Raw genomic sequence first — 21,759 nt, 5'->3', positions numbered from 1 at the left:
AATCTCGGTGAAAGGGATTAAAAATTTGGGGAAAGAAATAAATAAAAATTGAGACCCTCGGTATCGTCCTCTAAACATCGTGTTGCCATATCTGTCTGTATTACATCAGTGAAGAATAATAGAGTCTTATTTGAGAAATAACTTACGAGATCACGCTGAAACAGCTCTAGTGGACTCGGACATCTGAAGCAGATGTGTGCAGCAGTAAGCATGTCCTGGGTGCACTAAAAACCACAATCAAAAACTGCGCACACGTATCCTATTTTTATGAAAAGGCACAGGTTTCCCTTGCTTTCTTTCCATTAATATAGACACTAATGTCACTAAAATGTCAGCCTCTGCAAAAAAAAATCTGTACAAGAAGCGCCCCTCACGCCCGGGCCAACATAAATAAATAACCAAACGAACATTTTATATTATATATATATATATATATATATATATATATATATATATATATATATATATATATATATATATATATATATATATATAAAAAAGCGCATTAATGAACATATGAATAAATAGAGAATATGGGTTGGCCTTGAAGAGCTGATAGAAAGCTTGAGCTCTATACAACCCTTCCTTTCTTTTTGCCTATTGCAGCACTGGCTTCATTTCTGAGCCTTTAATCTGAATAGGATTCTTTGGGAAAACAAAAATGATTGGAGGTTCCAACACACTTGAACCAAAAAATTCAAGACCATTGAATACCTGGTACAGGTGGGCTGGAATGCCCGTGAACGGATTTCGGACACACTGGCTTTATGCATGTTTTATGCTTCTTCTTCGGTTTCTTTTGGTTTTTTTGTCGCCTCATTTATACAGATCTATTTTTCCTTCCATCTTTGCTTGAACATCGACTAGTACGATCATTCCTCAATTTTTTTTTCTCCCATTTATACCAGTGTTTCCCAAATGGTATTTTTAAAATGGTCTGGGGTTGTTGTTGTTGTTTTTTTTTTTTTGCCTTCTCCAAGCCCTAAATGCCACTAAACCAACAATCAAGATCCCACACCACTGAAGACTTGCTATTGGTCTGCTGGCTGAAGGAGAACATGAAGCACTGCTTTGAGAAATCCAGATCCTGGTTCCCCTGACTTGACCTTTCACCCCAGTGATCTTGGGTTTCCTGAACTGTATTATACCTCTACTTATTGCACTTTTTTTTTTTTTAAACAAACATCGACATGCATTCGACCTAGCTCTGAAGTGGGAAGTCTAAGCTCGGAATGATCTCGGTCATCTTCAACCTCCGTGCGTTCGAGCTACAAAGTGGGAAAAACCATGCATGGCTCATATTTGTCTTACTGTGATGAGTGATGTATCTTTTCCACCTCAAAACAGTGAGATACACACACACACACACACACACACACACACACATACACACCCCACAATTCATTTAGAGGCCAAAAGTGCTACTTTGTTTATTGCTGATGCTGTGCACAGCCATTGATTATGTCGTCACTTCCTGAACTCAGAGGAACCTGTAGTTGAGAGGACTATCCCGAGGCCACGAGTAGGAATTCTGTGTCGAGGGGGCGTTTTCTTTGTATTTTCCCAGTTGGAGATTGGGAATTACAACCTCTAACTGAATGCAGCATATGACTTTGCCGTATCCCTTTCTGTAACACCACAACTCTTCCTTCCTTCACTTATTAGGACACTTAAATTCCTTCCTCTCTAACTGCAGCTTTTACTGTATTCTGTTCATCTTTTCTCATTTCTTATTAATCCTTTTTGCACATTTGCTTCATATTCCATCTCTTGGCCTAACCCTTTTCTTTTCTCCCTTTTCACCTAATGCAAAGTGCAAAGTGCAAATGCACCTAAGTTTCATCATCATCACCATAATAATAATAATAATAATAATAATAATAATAATCATAATAATCATAATAATCCAGCTTACACATGTGTTTTGATGACTTGTCCTTTAGCCATTACCTGAAACTGTACAATCCTTCCTCACGGTTTGCATATTGAACTATTTATTTATTTATTTATTTATTTATTTTGCACAAACCTATTCGACCGACTCATGGGTCCAGTTTAGGTGATGTCTTTTTCGCTACATTAATATCACTGGTACAATAAATGGCGATGATCACAAAAATAAACAAAACAAAAAAGGAGAAACACCTCCGGTCCATCACTACGAGTTCGGAGTACGTCTACTGTAGATAATAACCGGGTTTCTTTTACGTACAGACGGAAACGGTAGGATTTCCACTGACCTATTTTTTTATCTGAATTTTTAACCGGCAAGACAGAAAGCCTTAACGGAGAGGACAGAAATTCAAAACTATTTTTCTCTTTCATGGCAAGAGACATATGGAGGAAAACAAAAAAATTAAAAATTTAGTGAGGGCGTGTTCTACTTTGTGAAGTAAAGATGACGCGGTCTTGCTGCTCAACATAGTCCTGGCTTTCTACCAACTTGTCCTAATGCTAATTCAGACCCGCCAACCCCGAATGAACATTAAACCTTGTAATTGTTGCAAATTGCTCTGCCATTCGTTGCCATGAAGAGGTGTACTTAGTCTTCAACAATGTTTAGGTAGATGGTACGTGCCAAAGTAACATCAACAAGACCCAACATTTCCCAGCAGAATGTTGCCCAGAGCATCAAACCGCCTCCACCGGCTTGCCTTCTTCCCATAGAGCATTCTGGTGCCATCTCATCCCCAAGCAAGCGACGTACACGCACCCGGCCATCCACATGATTCATCGGACCACGCCCCCTTCTTCCAGTGCTCCAGTTCTGATGCTCGAGTACCCATTGTAGGGCCTTTCGGTGGTGGACCGGTCTGACCAATCAGCAGCAATACAGCCCCAAATGCAACAACCTTTCTATCAGAACCAGCAAGAACTTTTCCAGCAATTTCATTAAGACCCTACGGCGACCATCGACACCTCATACAACAACCACTGCGTCCACAAAGCCACCAGTATTACAGACGACCCCTCTCATGGACTCTTCACCCTCCTGCCAGAACGTACAGGGACATCCTGAAAAACTTTTTGAAAACCCAGTAGGCAAAACTGGTGCGTTTGAAAGCGACGAGGCGAGTTTTTTCGTCTTCAAGCACTAACAACGCTAGTGTTAGCGTTCGATAACGTTGCGTGCTCGGGAAACTGCTCCATTCTTATTACTAAACTATGCTACTGCAGTGTGCCATTAGAGTGAAAAGAAAACATGTATCCTAGTAACTGAAATGTGCCTTGTCTGGATGCGACTCCAAATAACAACATTTCAAAATATTAGCACACAAAATCCATTCTTGATATTCGGTAGTTAGTTTGGGAACCCCTTGCATTAAACACAGCGTGAGCTCAGCTACTGTAGTGGCGGCTACCGGAGACACATACTAACGTCTAGAAGGTGAAACCTATCAATCAAGTTAGAGTCTCCTTGTATGAGAATGAACAGGACACAAATGGGTAAAATCCCATGGGAATAATTTACAGACTGTCCCTCCCCCCCCCATATCCTGCTCGCTAAACACATCCTTTTATTAGCATGCCACCTCTCGATTTGAACAGCTTCTGCTACAGTTAAATGAAACTTTACATTTTGGGGCTTTTCTCATTATGCACGTACTCACCGGACCCTAAGTAACTATGGCAAGAGGCTGCAAGTGTGAAAGGGAAAAGTTTATCCAGCGATGTTGGCATGTTTACGCTACATCTTATCTACGGGAGAATCATTCGTTAGTTGAGCCCGCATGGGCCAACATTTCGTAAATAGTGCTACTCTTTGCATTCATTGGAAACTTTGTGCAGTTGTAGTCATACCCTCCAACGATTTCCCTTCTGAAACAAGGACGTTTTACAGACAGGACAAGCATGGTCCTGTGTATCTTCTTACTGAAGGCCAAATAAAAAAAAAATAATAATAAAAAACAAACACTGCTACTGCACTGCTATTTTTCTAAATAACAAAACGATTGTTATCGAATATTTTGAAGATTCCGTCCACCATGATGAAACGTTGGCCAATCGCTATGAGGTAACTTAATATCGACACATGCCTACAGCCAAGTTCCTAAAAATGGACACGCGCACAACACACACACACACACGCGCTCATTCATCTGCTGCATCAGCAAGTCACACTGCTGCTGATATTTATGTTTATGTGCCTCCACTGCTGTTTGATCATTTTCAAAGCACAACATTGCAAAGGCTAAGCTGCCTAAATATTCATAAAAATATTCATAAAAAAAAAAAAAAAAGAATAAAAAAAAAAAAAAAAAAAGCTTTCCAAACAAAGTCTGTCTGTTGTCTGTGTTGTGTTTCGGACACATTAAGTTTGTAACAGGCTTGAAAGCTGCTCTGTGATTGGAGGAGACTGACTCCGCCGCGCGGTCGGAGTCACCATCTCTGGCTGGATTTGGTACGTCGCTGGTTCGGAGCAGGGTGTAGTCGAGGAGATGGAGCTGTCCTGCATGGCTGGACTGCTCCTGCTGGCGGGAGGAGGAGCTGCGAGTAGAAAGTGGCTATTTCCGATGTCTTTGCCATCACCTCCTCGCACATGGACGGAGGGACAAGACTTGTGTGGAGAAAGGATCGGGGCGACGTGGACCCAGGTCAGGCCTGGCTCGGCGCAACGGAGGCCGACGGGTCTTGATTTTTCCTCACCGCTGCTATCGGATTGGCCGACGCTGTGGGATGCTGGCGCAGAGCTAACGGACAAACCCCGGCTTTGTTGTTCTTTCTCCTGACCTTTTATGTGGAAGCACTTACATGGAACAGGAGTTGGAGTAGGGGAAGAGTCTGCGTCTGACCAACTTAGCCTTCGCTTCTGGAGAGAGAAAGAGGGAGAGAGAGGAGGGGTGTGTGTTAACAAAATCCTTAAACTCATCTTGAGCATTTTTCTTGATTAGCCCATTTGGACGATTCTGATTATTTAGATGAGCAGCACAAAGACGCGCGCTCGTATTTCTCGTAAGTAGGTCTGCTTAGTCAAAACTGCGGACGGTTTATGATTTTATCGGACATTTTGTATTTTTAAACGGTCAAAACCGGTATTTACCTGCTAACGGAAACTCTCGTGTGTGTGTGTGCGCGTGTGTGCTGACCTTAACCGGAATGTGCAGTTGGTCTTTCTGCTTGTGCGGAGGTGTGCTGCCGCTGGATGGGCCCTGTCCTGAAAGCTGTCCTGACGCACTTGTACCTGTAGCTTGAAGGCTCACTTGCGGGAACCAGAGCTTTAGCATCATCTCCACCTGCAGCAGAGTGGGCAAATACTTCTCCCTGGGGGAGGAAGAACAAAAAAGGGATCGTAAAACCAAGAGAGTAACAATATGTGCATCAGTAAACATTATCTAATCTGGGTTTAGATTGTTTTTTTTCAGGAAATAAGGTCCAGTGCATTCGAGGGTACAAGCGCTTGTCATTGGGAGTCTTTCATCCAGAGGGCCCTGACATGCACCTTTGATGGAAAATTGACATTATTTGAGTTTTTCCTTCTGACAGTGCAGTTTCGTGGGCAGTTTTGGGCTTTTACCCTCATACTGTGCTGCAAAAGCTCCAGGCTCTTACTAGGAACATTACACATCAAAAACTGCACTTCAGGGAACATCTCCCAAAGGTGCTGGGTCATTTAGTTCCCCGTCTTTTTCGACGCTACCTCGATCAAACCGATTCCTCTCCTTAATATCTTGCTGTCCATCGCCGTGTAACCGAAATCCCCACCGTCAACATTTGCGTCAGCACTGTATTACACAGTATCATCTTCAGGCCCGCATGCACTCGTCCCTTAGGATTGTATTTCATTTACGTGACCGTTATCAGCTGTGCGTCTTTTCTGCAATGCTGATGATTAATGTGTCCAGGACCCTACTGAATAAGGTCTTTTGGCATATGTAGACCTTATTCTGTTTAGTTAGCTTACCCGATGTGTGGCTTCTGCAGCACTCCTACGATCCTCTGGATTCGGTCCATGGCCACACTCTGCTGGAAACTGCTTAGGCCTGTCAAAAGAAACATATGAGCGATAGTAAGACAGATGCAAATAATATTATTCAACAGTAACACCTCATACAAGACAGAAATAACCAACATGAGGCTTTTACTCTACATCTCTTCGGGCGATCTTAAGCAGTGTTTTCACACCAAGACAATAAACTTGAACACTTACACGGTGTTAAATATGGTTATTACACGTTCAGACCACTTCTTTCTGGACAAAGACGTTAACAAAACACACTATACAGCCAAAAGTTTATGGACACCTGACCATTACACCCATATGTTCTTGTTGAACATGCCATTCCAGATTCGGTCGCCCATTTGCTACTGCGATAACCTCCGCTCTTCTGGGAAGGCTCTGCGTTAGAATTAGGATTTACCCGTCCAATCACAAGGGCATTAATGAGGTCAGGCACTGATGTCTGGGATGCAGTCGGCCTTCAGAACATCCCAAAGGTCTTCAGCGGGGTTGAGGTCAGGGGTCTGTTCAGGACACTCGAGTTCTTCCACACCAACTTTGGCAAACCATGTCTTCATGGTGCTGACTTTGTGCACAAGTGCATCGTCATGCTAGAACAGGTTCGGGCCTCTTAGTTCCAGTAAAGAGACGTTGTAATTCTACAACATACCATAACCTTCTATACAACTGTGTGCTTCCAACTCTGTGGCAACAGTTTGGGAAAGAACCACATAGGGGTGCGATGGTTGGGTGTCCACAAACTTTTGGCCATACAGTGCATTTTCCCACAGTCACGAATAAATAGCAGGTCTCGTCATCAATCTTTGAGTCGATCGATCCCTGGCACAGAACTCAGTATAAGCTGGCTCATGCTTAATTCTTTTGAGCCATTCTGAATTTTCACACATTTTTTTCGTAATAAGTCATCAAGCTAATCAAACAAACGCAGTTAGCTACTCTACAAAAAGTCCAATTGTTTGAAAAAGATGGAGATTGAGCAGGTGAAGGATATTAAGGACGCATAGTTTTATGGCAGAAGAGCAGATTATAATAATGAAATTGTTGCACAAAATAAGTAAATATTTGGACAAGCAAACATTTGATCCTCTTTGAAAAAGTGCCTATTGATAAAGGTGTTACACCGTCAAAAATGACATTCTATAGTAATTTTCACAATTTCAATTAGCAAAAAAACAAAAACAAAAACAGATCAGTCACATGGAAAATGTATGTATACCCCTACATTTATCACACCTTCAAATCCATATCATTCGAATCAGGTGTTGAAGATGGGGTGCCAGTGATTAGAACCTGCTTAGGGAGTGCAGGTGGAACCGTTCTTATTTATACCCCTCTCATATCTAGTGTCTGGTGTTCCCTTTGTTATTGAGGTGAGTGGCGTCATCATGCCGAGATCTAAAGAGCTCTGTCAGACCTTCAGAAAAAGGTTGTGGATGCCTATGAGTCTGGCAAGGGATGTAAAAAGATCTCCAAATTATTTATAAATACATCATTCCACTTTAAGGAAAATCATCTATAAATGGAGCAGATGTGCCAATTTGTCCAGGACTGGCCATTCAAGCAAATTCAGCCCGAGAGCAGACCATCTGATGCAAAAAGAAGTCTCAAAGAGCCCCAAAATTTCATCACAGGATCTGCTAGTAAGTCTTGCAACTATTGGTGTCAAAGTGCATGCGTCTACAATCAGAAAGAGATTGCACAAGTTTGACCTGCATGGGAGGTGAGCCAGGAAAAAGCCAGGAAAAAGACTACAGTTTGCCGATGAGGACATAGGCAAAGACCATTCCTTTCGGAATAGTGTGCTCTGGACAGACAAATCAAAGATGGAGTTGTTTGGCCATAGTAACAGCAGACACGTTTAGCACAGATGAAAGAAAGGAGAAGCTTCAGAAGAAGCACCTCATACCAACTGAAGCACGGTGGTGGAAATGTTATGGTTTGGGGTTGCTTCGCTGCCTCAGGGACTGGACAGCTTGAATTCATTGATTCAACTATTGATTCAATTCTGCATCATACCAAAGAGTGTTTGAAGATAACAATCTGTCTGAAAGTTGAACCGAAAGTGGACCTTTCAACAGAATAGTGATCCTAAGCACACTAGCAAATCCACCAAGGAATGGCTCAAAGAAGAAAACGGAGGGTTACGGAACGGTCTAGTCAAAGCCCGGATTTGAATCCCATTGAAATGTTGTGGGGGGGGGGATTTGAAACGGGCAAGAAAACCCTCAAAGACCCTGCACTCTGACCTCAGCTTCCTGACATGTTGGGGGTATGCGAAGAAAAGAATTTCACTGTGAATATGTATACGTGATAAATAAAGACTCATTATCATCTTGTAACTGAAAGAGTGGTCAAAAATTCCCCACAAGCCTGGTGGTCAGTTATGCAAAACACCTACAAGAAGTTATTTCTCCTAAAGGGGGTAATACTACCGTCGCTTCTGAGGCCAAGGGTGTACTTACTTTTTCCACAGAAGAATCTCACATCTATTGATATTTCTGTTGGATAAATGATTGAAAAAAAGCTAGTTTTCCTTGCGGTTTTGTTCAAGTACATCAACTTTATTAATAGGCACTGTTTCAAAGATGATCAAATGTTTTCTTGTCCAAATACATTAAAAAAGCGCCAGCAATTTCCACGGGGTGTACTTATTTTTTTTCCCCACATGACTTGGGTGTAATGTGTTCCCTCATTGCAAGTACTACATCTCAACATTTTTGGTTTATGGGCACATCAAGTCAAACTTGGCTCTAATAAGTCACTGAATTTGATAGTTTACAGTCTCTACTCTTATGTACTCTCTTTAACAGAACCGTCAGAATTATGACATGCCCAAATTGATCAGCGCTCGAATTAAAAAGGGTTTCAATTACATTTCTACTGTATCACTGTTCAGAACCCAATATAATAACTGGTTGAAACCCAATTTGTCGTTGAGTAAACATCAAACATGGTATTAGCGAATTTTTATTTTAGCGCAGTTCTAACCGAGACTCAGTCCAGAGAGATCTAGGCAGAAGAAATCCTGTCTGCTCACTCACGCTCAACCGCTCAAGCACACACACAGCTAATTACAGACCTCAGCCATATCCCGAGACTGCACCACTCAACACATGAATGGCAAAAAGACTATTAATAAACTTGAGTTCAGGTTACAGTACGAAAGAGAGTTGTTTACATGCGACTCATTTCCTGTGTTACCTGCTGAACTCTGTGTTCCAATGTTACACAGCGTCCGGTGAAGGCTGAACGCTCACAGCAGCCAAATGTAGGGTCAAGGCTGCGCAACTCAAAGTCATTAGCTAGCCACATTATGCTTTCCCCCAAAGTCCAATTAACTAGGCTATTAACAGGATTCAAATTAAAAGTGGGACGGTCCAATGATGTGCATAAATATTGTATTGAATGGAATTTGACCGACTGAATCTCAACTGAATCCTTCATAGAAATGCATCGTCCTCTTCCTGATGAGATCTATGGTGATATCGTGGCGTATAATGGTTGTGAAGGCTTGTGCAATGTTGAATTTTCCCCCCAACTGCAAACTTTCTACTCTGAAATATCGCAATAAAACACTGCAGGTTTAAGAAGAGTAGGGAGAGGCGTAATATCACCGGATGTGCAGTTGGGAACTTCAGCAATTGCGCGAAAAAAAAAGAAAATAAAAAGATTGATATAATCTATCTAGTACAATCCATCTAGCTGATATTAGCTAGGCTACCCTAATGTTTACAGTGTACAACTAACAATTTTTCTCAGCACATTATGTGCTCCAGTGCATTTTTATAAGGAATAAAAAAAAAAGAGGGAAGAAAAAAAAAAAAAGGTGTGAAAGCATCATAATGCTATCAACATAGAAAGAGTACTTAGTTTCTATGATTTCTCCAGGGTTACAGAACAGGCCAATAACAACTTCAGAAGAAGGTTCATCAATACCCCTGGTTAAAATTTTCTTAATTAAGGTACGATAGTGGTTTAAGATATGAGAATATTTTATTAATCTCTAGATGGTGAAATAAGAACGTTAGGTACTTTCAAATCTAAATACTTTTCCCCCCCCCCAGTACTGGTACTCCTCTAACCTTTTAGGTAGTTCAGTGAAATTAGTTAGCAATTGGATCTGGAAGGAGCTGCATCCGAAAACCTGTTCTGAAAACCTGCGAGCAACAGGTCTTATACAGACAAGCGATGCTCATAGTGTCAGAACACCCGGTGTCATCGGAACACACCCTGTGACCATGACCTGCACCTGTCCCTCATCATTAGCCTTATTTTCTCCCATTAGTCTGCATGTAAACAGCTCTGTTTGCATCTCTGCCAAGTCGTGCACTTTTCGCTGGTTTTCTAGTTTTCATGGTTTTCTAAGCAAAGACAGAAACACAGCTCAGAAACTTTACACACGCGCACGAGTCACCTTTATCAAATCGTCCTTTCTTGAGTCCGTTCAAAAGTTCCAGAAGCGGCCGGACGAAACCCTGAAGCTCCATACACTGAGAGAGAGAGAGAGAGAGAGAGACAGACAGAAAGAGAGAGAGATAGAGAGTGAGTTACAGACATTAAGGGCAGACATACAAAACTAGCCATCATATTGGGTTTAAAACAGTAAGAAATCTAACCTATAATACCCGATATAGAACAAACAGAAATCATGACGCTTTTTTCCATCAGTGCTCCAGAGTAAAGCAGCGTATTCTGGAAACGGTACATGACTGCGATTTCGTTTCATCCACCATGATTGTATTGGATTGTGGAAAGTGGGGGATTGTAGAGTCTGCAGCCAATGGTGAAGGGCAACTGTAAGTGGTAAACCTTACATTTTTAAAATAGAGTTTTTCCTCATTTAAATAACTAACTAATTAATTAATTAATTAATTAAATAATAAACATACACGTATGACTGTATACTCAGTGTGCCCAGCTGTGAGGGAATCTCCTGTGCACAGCCTTCAAGTCATTCCATGGGTTTTCTTTAGGATTTAGATCTGCACTCTGACTGCAAATTCCAAAACACCGATCATCTTCTGAAGTCAATCCTTTGTTGACTGCGACTCATGACTCCATCTAGTGTGACTGAAGCCCCGGTCCCAGCTGAGCAGAAGCAGCCCGACAGCTTGATGCTGCCACCACCATGCTGCACGGTATGTATTGTGATCTTTGGGTGATGAGCCGTCTTGTTTTTGCACCAAACATCTCTTTTATAATTATGCCCAAAATGTTCTACCATGGTGAGAGCGGGATACCATCTAGCTACCCTACCTTATAAGCCCCGGACATGTGAAGAGCACAAGGGGAGTGATCAGTACTTGCCACTTATTCCTGCAGCTCCTTTAACATCACCGTACATCTCTTTTGGAGGCCATCACTGATAAGTTTTCATCTTATCCTTTCTTGGTAATGCCATGGTGGCGCCCGGTTTTCTCCACATGTTGATGATGGCCTTCATGCTGTTCAAGGGTACATCTAACGTTTTGTACATTCTTTTATACCCGCTCGGTTGACGCCTTTTGACAATGAGATCGGGTACATGCTTTTGAAGCTCTTTAAGAACCATGGCATCAGCAGTTGGATGAAATCAAGATGATGATGTCAGGAAACGTTTGAATGCGAGTGGTTCATTCTGAGAACAGTCACAGGCCCTATTATTAAAGGGTGTGCACACTTGTGCATGTTTTTTCATTGCTAGTCTTGCCAGAGTCCCTTCTTGTACTTTGAGCGTAACATACATCCTCTTAAACCACTGTAGGAAAAGACCATACCTAATAACATAGTCTCACTCTTTCAACCTCTCTCTGTTGAGATAAACATTACTCCTGCTGCCTGATGAGATGCCAGCAACCCTGCCTCCTTCTGCAACTGGACCTGCCTCATCCACCCTGATCTACTTCTGCTTGGAGCTTCCTTCACCTGAATCACTCGCTGCTGCTGAGGAGATCCTTACATGGATAGCCTAAAGACTGTCATGAGACTAACCTGGATCATACTCTAATGACTTCTGGGAATGGTGTCCAACTGTGATAGCCTAAAGATCGCACTTACAAAACCTAGTGTCATTCATTACCCACTGGATAACGTCACTTGGATAATATAGATGTAAGACCCTGATGCTCATACTGAAGTACCTTTTAAACTCACTCGGTACTGTTTGACTTTAGATCATACAGCTGTGGAAGAGGAACGACTCATAAGACACACTTTCACCCGGAAGAGGATGGGTTCCCTTTTGAGTCTGGTTCCTCTCAAGGTTTCTTCCTCGTGTCTGCTCAGGGAGTTGCTCCTTGCCACTGGTCACCTCGGGCTTGCTCATTAGGGATCTAAATCTATATACAAATTTCTGTAAAGCTGCCTCATGATAATGTCCATTGTTAAAAGTGCTAGCTATCTCTCTCTCTCTCTCATATACATTTTATATAAACAAATAACCGAATTGAACGGATAATAATATATACTGTATGCATTTTATAAAAAAAAAAAAAAAAAAAAGTTATACATCCTCACTTTCTGGGCAAACTGCAGGTCTCCCTGCGTGCCTCCGACCGTCTTGTTCTCCTTCTCTCGCTCGCTCTCTGAGCTGCTCCATCCCAGTCCCGAGGAAGAGGAGGACAAGGCCGATCTACTGTGACCTCCGGTGACTTCGGACCTCTCATCCTCCGACAGGAACACCTCCGAGTCGTCATCGGCAAAGTTTAGACAATCGGGCGACACCCGAGAGGACGTGCTTTCTACTGACTGCATGGCTGTGGGATGGAGAGAGAGAGAGAGAGAGAGAGAGAGAGAGAGAGAGAGAGACAGGATTTGAAAACACAATAATAACAATAATAATTTAATCACTTAAGGTCATTTACTAGAAAAAAAAAAACAAGTAAGAAAATAACCTCACACCACACACAACCAATAAAAAAAAAAAAAGAGATATGTATATTAACAGCTGCAGGTTGCATTCAGCGTCGGTTCAAAGGGAGTACTGCACCATGGCTGAACCTCTCTGAGAAATGGAAGCGTGTGTGAGTGTGTGTGTGTGTATTGCAGTGAGGGGGCTCTAGAGCCCTCCGGCACAAACACACATGCGCGCATGCACATACACGCACGTGCAAACACGCACACACAGTCTACTCCCATCCCCCACCCTGATTTGCACTCTCTTCGTTGCCTCATAAGGCCAAATTACACTGTGTCTGTGGCTCATATGTGACTACAAAACAAGAACCAGCTCGGTCAGTGCAAGTGGAATGCCAGTTTCTTGCGATGTATGGAATGAGCGCACATGATGTGGAACTCAAAAACCCAAGCCAAGCCTATCCGACACTGAAAACCCTAAATATGACAGGTATACATACTTCTGTTCAGGCTTTGTGGCGGGTCGCACGGGTAAATGTGATCACGTACCGTAAAAGAAATAAACGCAACCGGCTAGGAATAAAAGGAACCGGCCAACGGTCCCTTCATTTCTTGAATCGCTTCAGATTCCAGACATTCTGGTATGCTAACGTGTTAAATCTTCTGTCTCGTATTGCGTCAGTAGGTGTTGGATAAAAAAAACCCATCAAATCAACAAGTCATTCTATTTCTCAGTAAATTAGTGTCAATTGCTCACACAAAAGGTCCTCTCTAAAAGGTCTGAGGAATCGTGGATGTCACCTCTGGCTTGCATTCACACCCAGCCCCATTCTTTTGCTTTCGGCCCTTCTGGCTCTCCTATACCCGTCAGCTGAATCAGGAGAGCTCTCCATCAGCACTACTACCTTTGCAAACCACCAGCACACCCAATGGCTACCAGCATGACAGGAGAAGAAAACCTTCTGACCACAGCTTCTTGCAGCTGCGTCTCCGATTGAAGACTTGAACCCCTGAGTGTAACCAGTACAAGGGAAAAATCCTTTTGGACATGGGAATTCCCAAAAGGTTCTCTCCAGTATACCAGGTAAATATGGATGGCGGTCTGTACGAGAAATCCAACAGGCTCAATTCTGATCATCACAAAATCGATAAATCAACCTTTGGCCCAAGGCACTCTGGTACAAAGGATGCTTATAAGCTTAAGCAAAGCGTTTGTTATTGACAATCGTAGCTTCGATTATCCATGGCTTGCACGGAAGTCTGATAACATTTCCGCTTTCTTTCCTGAGACTTGAAATCTCACAAAGGTGACTGTCTTGACCACTAGATAAAACTAGATGAAACTCCAGAGTAGCAGAGAGACCACCCCCAAATAAGAAGTTTGGTATCAGGACCTACGGCCAATTATATCCGGTCTTTACCTTTCACTGGTCTAGTCCAGTGGTCACCCAGCCTGTTCCGGGAGATCTACCTTCCTGCAGGTTTTATCTCCAACCAAAATCTAACTCGGATGTTTCAGTTCATCAAGAACTTCTGAAGACGATGATCGGATGGTCAGGTGGGCATAATTATAGTCGGAGCTGAAGTCTTCAGGAAGGTAGATCTCCAGGAACCACTGATATAGTCCATCTATCACATGCCTATAGCCTGACTGGCATTTCAGCAGATCCTCACCATGCATTTTAGAGGTTGTTACTCCACAGGATGACTCCATGTCACTATTTTGGGCTAAGCCAGACCTAGTTACATGGATGGCCTGGTCACCAGACCTGGCTCCACTGGTGTGTCCAAGATCACGCTCATCCAGATGCACTATATGGCCAAAAAAGAAGTCACTTCGAGATCAATTTTCAAGATTGTTTTGGTAGCCAGTTCCATTGAAGTGTAGCTAAACAGGTTTTTGTATCATCAATTACACGCATCTTCGTTGGGTCTAAAGCCAAGAGAAAAGACGAGGTGTAGTAATTCTAAAATCCTTCACTAGTTCCCGGTCTAATGTAATACTGCGGAGCTAGTAGTTAAGTGCATAAAGACAGACCAAGGAAAAACAAACAAGTATATGAATTCCAGGGGAGGGAACGACTGCGTAGCCGTAGTCCGCATTTCTTCCTGATAACGTTTTTGATGTAGCGCGTCCACAAAGACGTTCGTGGAGGTTTCGAATATGAGCTCTCCTCGCACTGCAATTAAAGAGATATTATTCCAGTCTGGCTCAATTGTGCCAGCAGAGTATTTATGACAGCGTTCTAATACATTTTTTTTTTTTTTTACCTCTGTGTGTTTCCACATACCTGCACATTCAGAGATTCTGAAAACACAGCGCATCATCCGTGCTCATTTAAAGCGCACCTATTATGGTTTTGAAACGTGCCTAATTTTGCTTTAAAAGGTCTCGTACAATAGATTTGCATGCATCTGAGGTCAAAAAAAACCTTTACCGTACTCATAATTTAAATTACAGCATTTAATGATCCGTTCTTAAGGATGCATTCATTCTAAACTCCTCCTTTCAGACAGCATACTCTTCTCTGATTGGTCAGACATCCGAGTCTGTCGTGATTGGTCTGCGGCTGTCAGCGTGTGCCGAAAAGGAAACACCCACTACCGTAACAACTTTCAGCTCCGTCTGTTCGCAAGCAGTCGATGAAGACCAGAGGCGGGGGTTTGTTTGTTTGTTTGTTACAAACCTACTTAGGTTAGTACAGGAAGTAAGTCTGGAATTACTAATGACTCGTTTCAGCTGTTCAGAATCGGTTCCTTCTTTTGGGAGTCGATAACTCACGTTTGTCGTATGCTTTGATTTTCGAAACCTTGCCGACGTTTTTTTCGTTCGTGAACGGCTCTATAGCACGCTACATGAAAGGGAATATCTGGAAAAAAGCATCACAGGTGCAGGTTAATGAATCGACACGGCAACGATCATTCTACAGTCAGATGTATTACGCCTCGGCCAATGTGCGTGGTGCAGCAGGCGTTCGGATTTTGAATACGTAGCGTGTATACGCATTAAAAGTCAGGAAGAAGTCGAGTGTATTCGCTTTCTCTGGTTAGTCAATCTACTTGTCTACTTAATAGCTCAGATATGAAATCTGCTCGGCTCGGGTCTAACGCTTGGTTCCTCGGAGGATGCGAGTCTCAGATTCTCAATACTGAGGAGCTTGGGTATTGGTATGGACACGGAGAGAAATAAACCAACATTGAAATATATACATGCCAGTAAACACGCAAACATCTCAGCGTCTCAATGTCAAATCTTATGGTGTCACGTCGCACCATCATAAAATACTATTTCACTTTGCTTAGTCCAACGCACAATAACTACTGTTGTTGTTGTTGTTGTTGTTGTTGTGTCACCTCCAATTGTGTCCCCCTGATACAATGCAACACAACAGTGTAGTAACGCGTTCACTTTTCCTTCGTTAGGAAACAGGATATGGCGTGGACAGCTCTCAATGTAACAGAACAGGAACGGGAAACAAAGTTGCACTGCTAAACAGATCCCATAACACCGGAAGTTGTCTGAAAGACTCCCTGTGAGCGGAAGAAGAAAAGTAAAGCCGATTCAGCAGGAAGGGGGGGGGGGGGGGGGGGGGGGGGAGAAACGGTTTAACAGCTCAACCGGTCCATGTTGACACTGCACTGCAATAGAAAGAGCACATCCGTCCACACGTATACATGTCAAATAAATAAATAAATAAATAAATAAATAAATAAAATAGCGCACGTTAAATGTAATGGAGTCACTTTAAAACAAACAGAGGACAAAAGCGGCTGTTACTTACATGACTGTTTATCTCTCACGCGCGCCGTGTGATTGTCTTTCTATTCTGTGAGAACGGCGATATTCGTTAATTAACCTCAGGAGTAAAATACTGCACTATTCTCGCCGCAAACCCAACAAGTCCGTTCAGGATTTGAGGCTCAGCCAGCGGGATTATAACTCGTGTTTCCTCCAGCTCGCTCGCTCACGCCCTCTCTCTCTCTCTCTCCTTTTTCTTTTCTCTCAACGTCAGCATGTGCTCGGATACACGTGCCGAATTTAGTCCCCAGCCACGCGCGACCAATCACCGCCCGCTCTCCGGATGCAAACGCCTCACATTGCTGGAACTGCTAGCCAGTAATCGAGCAGCTCGCCTGTGATTGGCCGGTGCGCCCCAACACCACGTTTTGACCACGCCCACACGTGTTTGACGTGTGCTGAGAGCCCACACTCCTGGTGTCGCAAATGACTGTATACACTGCAAGCTGTTGTATTGTATCCTGCATAGAAAGGTTTAGAATCTTTTGGGATCTGCTTGTCTGGAGCAAAAGGGTTTTTTTTTTTTAATTAAATTATTTTTTATTAAATTATTTGGCAGAAAACTATTTTTTTTTTTTTGCGAGGTTAATTGTACAGAAATCTAGCCAGCTGGATAGATAGATAGATAACTAGATAACTAGATAGATAGACAAATTATATGGCCTGTATATATATATATATATATATATATATATATATATATATATATATATATATATATATAATATGGATAACTATATATAGATAGATAGATAGATAGATAACTAAGTAAGCATGCATTTGTCACATGTCTATCTGAGGCAATGTTAATACGCTTTTTCCATATGGTATCTTTAAAATGATATGCTTTTTACAAGTATAGGAATCCTTTTACATATTACAAAGTGCACCTTTAAGTACAAGACAGTCATTTTTTTGCCACACCTTCCCTAATAACAGCTTCATTCTCAGTAGGTTTAATAAAGGTGAGTTATACAATATGTCATATGTACTAAACAAGTGAGTACCAAGGAATAAAACCTTCTAACAGTAGATATGTCATATGTGTTTCCTTATAATATTACTGTAACTACAAAAGCATTGGACTGGATGGCAGAATCCTAAAAAGCGACACTATCAGTGTATCAGACATTTTATACCCTATATAGTGCATGTGTTTAGGGAACGTGGGATTCAGGATTCAGCCCATGTCACCTGGACGCAGATCACGTTGCAAATTATTCATTATGTAGGAAGTCATATTGAGTAGCTTTATCCCACTTTCACTCAGTCTCTCTCTCTCTCTCTCTCTCACACACACACACACACACAAACACACACACACACACGCACACTCCATTCCAATACCAAAATAAAGTTTTATTTACTTTACACACAATTTACTTATGATCACTGTAGCCAGATTGGTTTATCTGACACCTGGTTAATCATACATTTGACTTATATCTAAATGAACTACACAACTGACACATATAATCCCTAAAATAATATGGATAATCTAATATTTGGAATAAATCATATCTACCGTTCCTGGACCGTTTAAAAAAAATAAAATTGTGGACTCTTTATCCCCAATCTGGCAACACTGCGTTTATCTTTACACGTGTACTCGAGCTGCAGCCCCAGAGATTTGTGAATGAACCGCGTAGCCACGCCCTCTACCGTAGAGCACGACCAATGGCGACAGAGGAAAGAGAACTAGCCACGCCTCCGTTGCGCCAACGCGCAGCGAGTTCCGGGTCGGACAATTGTTATGTAACGGCTCGCACGTTTAAACTGACTGTTTACATCGTGCTGTCCAGACGAAAACGAGGCAGGCTGCGAGACCGTAGAGTAAACAAACGATGTCATGTTTGCACCAATCTGCTAATCTGACTAACTACAGCGCTTAGTTTAGCACACATCGCTAACGGGATGCTAACACTTAGGCGTCACGTGCTTGGCACAGCAGCAGAGTTGTATAGTTCAGCCAGGCGATGCTGGCAAAATTCCATTAAAGCCCCACTGAACAGCAAAATAAAACAACATGTAATCTGTAAAAGTGATTATAATAATGATTTTTTTTTATGATTATAAAAGTGTGTAGCACTTTATATCTAAATCTACACAAGCCTGTGTTCACACTGGCAAATAAGACAGAAATGTAGTGTGCATTTTAACATACACTAGGCTATATGGACAAAAGTTTTTGAATCACTGACCATCACAATGATTTGTCCTTCCTTTACTGTTATAATATGCTCCAGTCTTTGGGGGAGGCTCTAGATCGTGCTAGGTTTTGGGGCATGGCTGTGGGGATTTGTGCTCATTCATACATAAGGGAGGTCAGGCAGTGATGTTGGTTGAGGATGCCTGGGATGTGGTCTGTGTCGAGGGGGGTTGTTGAGGTCAGGGCTCTGTGCAGGACACTTGAGTTCTTCAACTCCATCCTTAGCAAACCATAGCTGTTCACTCTGTGCACATGCTACAGCAGACAAAGTGTGTATCCTATAAGGACACCAATCAAATATTTCATCCATACATTTTCTATACCGATTATCCAACAGGGTTGTGGAAAACCTGGAGCCTATTGCAGGGCGCACCGGATACACCGCAGGGTACACCCTGGACAGGGTACCAATCAATTGCAGGGCACGTTCACACACCCATTCATACACTACGGACACTTTGGACAGGCCAATCAGCCTACCATGCACGTCTTTGGACTGGAAGAGGAAACTGGAGTAACTGGAGAACATGCAAACTCCGCACACACAGGGCAGCGGCGGGAATCGGACCCCCAGCCCTGGCGGTGTGAGGCGAACATGCTAAACACTAAGCCACCGTGCGCCCTGTAAATATCAAGATCTATGTCCACCATCCAGCACCATCCACCATCCCTGATCCTCTTCTTCCAAAAGGCTTCTCTCAAGCCTTTTGTTTCCCTCCAACCTCTTCATCTTCAGCCTCACCTCTTTCCCTACAAGTCTGCTTTTCTCATCCCTTTGAGCAGATGTCTGTCCATTCTAACGTGGCTGAGAACAGCGGGCGGAGTGCCATCTCTTAATGCTGATGTGTTGGGTGAGCTTGTGTTTCCCACAAGCTTCAGCTTCACCACTTTTCCCCAAGGACTCTCTTTTGTGGACCCAGAGCAGCCCTCTGTCCATTCTAAAGTGGCAAAGAACAGCATGGTGTATATGCACAGTGATGTGTCCTCTCTCCAGCTCCTCCTTCACTGAACTGGAGGTGGTTTATGAAAAGTGGGTGTACCTGGATGGTCCCGATGAGGTCATGTACATGGAGTTGTGGGATTATGGCGCATGAAGAGTAGAGTAGGACAAGGTACTGATTAGAATAATGCTTTCCAGATACTCTCAGAAATGATCTTTACATCATAAATTCACTAAATGCAGTGCTGGGAAAAAGTATTTGCCTGATTTCTTCTGTTTTTGTATAGATCTCATACAAAACTCATTAGTTTTAGATCGTCAAACGAAATACAACATAAAACAAAGGAAATCTGAGTAAACACACAAAGTTTTTTTATTGAAGGAAGAAAGGTTATCCAACACCTATCACCCATGTGAAAAACCAATTGCCCCCTTCAACTAAAATTCTGGTTGTGCCACCTTTAGCATCAATAACTGCAACCAAAATCTTCCGATAACTGGAGATCAGACTTTCACAGCACTGTGGTGGAATTTTAGCCCACTCTTCTTTGCAGAACTGCTTTAGTTCAGCCACATTGGAGGGTCTGAACATCAATTAGGCCACTCCAAAACATTAATTTAGCTTTTTTTTTTTTTTTAGCCATTTAGAGGTGGCCTTACTCCTATGCTTTTGATCATTGTCTTGCTGCATAATCCAGATATGCTTGAGTTTCTACTCACAGACTGAAGACCGGACATTCTCCTCTAGGATTTTCTGGAGAGCAGAATTCATGTTTCTCTCAATTATTACAAGTTTCCCAGGCCCTGAAGCAGCAAAGCATCCCCACACCATCACACTTCCTCCACCATGCTTGACCGTAGGTATGATGTTTTTTTTGTGGAATTCTGTGTTTGGTATGTACCAGATGTAACGGGACCCCTGTCTTCCAAACAGTTCCACTTTTGACTCATCAGTCCACAGAACATTCTCCCAAAAGATTTGAGGATCATCAAGGTGTGTTTTGGCAAAATTCAGACGAGCCTTAACGTTCTTCTGGGTTAGCAGTGGTTTTCACCTCGCCCCTCTTCCATGGATGCCATTTTTGCCCAGTGTCTTTCTGATAGTGGAGTCATGAACAGTGACCTTTATTGATGCAAGAGAGGCCTGTAGGTCCTTTGATGTTGTCCTTGGCTCTTTTGTGACTTGTGGATGAGTAGTTGCTGCGCTCTTAGAGGAATTTTGGAAGGTCAGACACTTCTGGGAAGGTTCACTACTGTGCCGAGTTTATCCATTTGGAGATAACGGCTCTCACTGGGGTTCTTTGGAGTCCCGAAGCCTTTGTAAATAGCTTTGTAACCCTTCCCAGACTGATGGATTTCAATCACCTTCTTCCTCATCATTTCTGGAATTTCTTTCGATTTTGCCATGGTGTGTTACTGAGTAAGACCTTTTAACCAGCTTCATGCTGTTGAAAAAGTTCTATTTAAGTGTTGATTTGATTGAACAGGGTTTGCAGTAATCAGGCCTGGTTGCGTCTAGTCCAGCTGAACCCCATTATGAATGCAGTTTCATACAGTAGATTTGGGGAATTAATAATTATGGGAGCAAATACATTTTCACACAGGCCCAGTTGGTATTGGATAACTTTTTTTGCTTCAATAAATAACATTATCATTTAAAAACTCTATTTTGTTTTCACTCAGGTTGACTTTGTTTTAATTTCTGAAACAATTTAGTATTTAGTACCATCATTGGCCATTCCCAAGTGACAGCTTTGTAAAATAATTATTAAATAAAAATAATTAGTAACATATCCTTTTGTGGGAGGCATGGTGGGCTTAGTGGTTAGCGCCGTCGCCTCGCACCTCCAGGGTTGGGGGTTCGACTCCCGCCTCTGCCCTGTGTGCCTGAATTTGCACAATCCACCCGTGCACGTGTCCTTCGGGTATACCAGTTTCCTCCCTCAGTCTAAATATGTGCATTGCGGTATGATTGGCAACTCTAAATTGTCTGTAGTGTGTGTGAGAGATCATGCCCA

The 21,759-nt window shown here is 42.5% G+C and overlaps 1 protein-coding gene across 2 annotated transcripts; it reads right to left on the bottom strand.

Moving 5' to 3' along the window:
* Positions 1 to 941: 941 nt before the first annotated feature.
* On the bottom strand, positions 942 to 16,876 carry ciarta (circadian associated repressor of transcription a). Of its 2 annotated transcripts, XM_053621336.1 has the most exons (6): positions 16,576 to 16,876; positions 12,455 to 12,693; positions 10,374 to 10,449; positions 5,903 to 5,981; positions 5,088 to 5,262; positions 942 to 4,810 (listed from the first exon to the last, which is right to left on the bottom strand). In XM_053621336.1, the coding sequence occupies exons 2-6, from the start codon at positions 12,689 to 12,691 to the stop codon at positions 4,313 to 4,315; spliced, it is 1,065 nt and encodes a 354-aa protein (XP_053477311.1). In that variant the 5' UTR covers positions 12,692 to 12,693; positions 16,576 to 16,876; the 3' UTR covers positions 942 to 4,312. The 2 variants fall into 2 exon arrangements, with proteins under 2 accessions (XP_053477311.1, XP_053477321.1); XM_053621346.1 differs by lacking the exon at positions 16,576 to 16,876 and having other exon boundaries at positions 12,455 to 13,845.
* Between the last annotated feature and the right edge of the window lie 4,883 nt (positions 16,877 to 21,759).

Source organism: Ictalurus furcatus, chromosome 1 (genome assembly GCF_023375685.1).
Source record: "Ictalurus furcatus strain D&B chromosome 1, Billie_1.0, whole genome shotgun sequence".
Classification (NCBI taxonomy): Eukaryota; Metazoa; Chordata; class Actinopteri; order Siluriformes; family Ictaluridae; genus Ictalurus; species Ictalurus furcatus.
The sequence above is the reverse complement of the archived record's forward strand: the minus strand, read 5'-3'. Positions and strand labels throughout refer to the sequence as shown.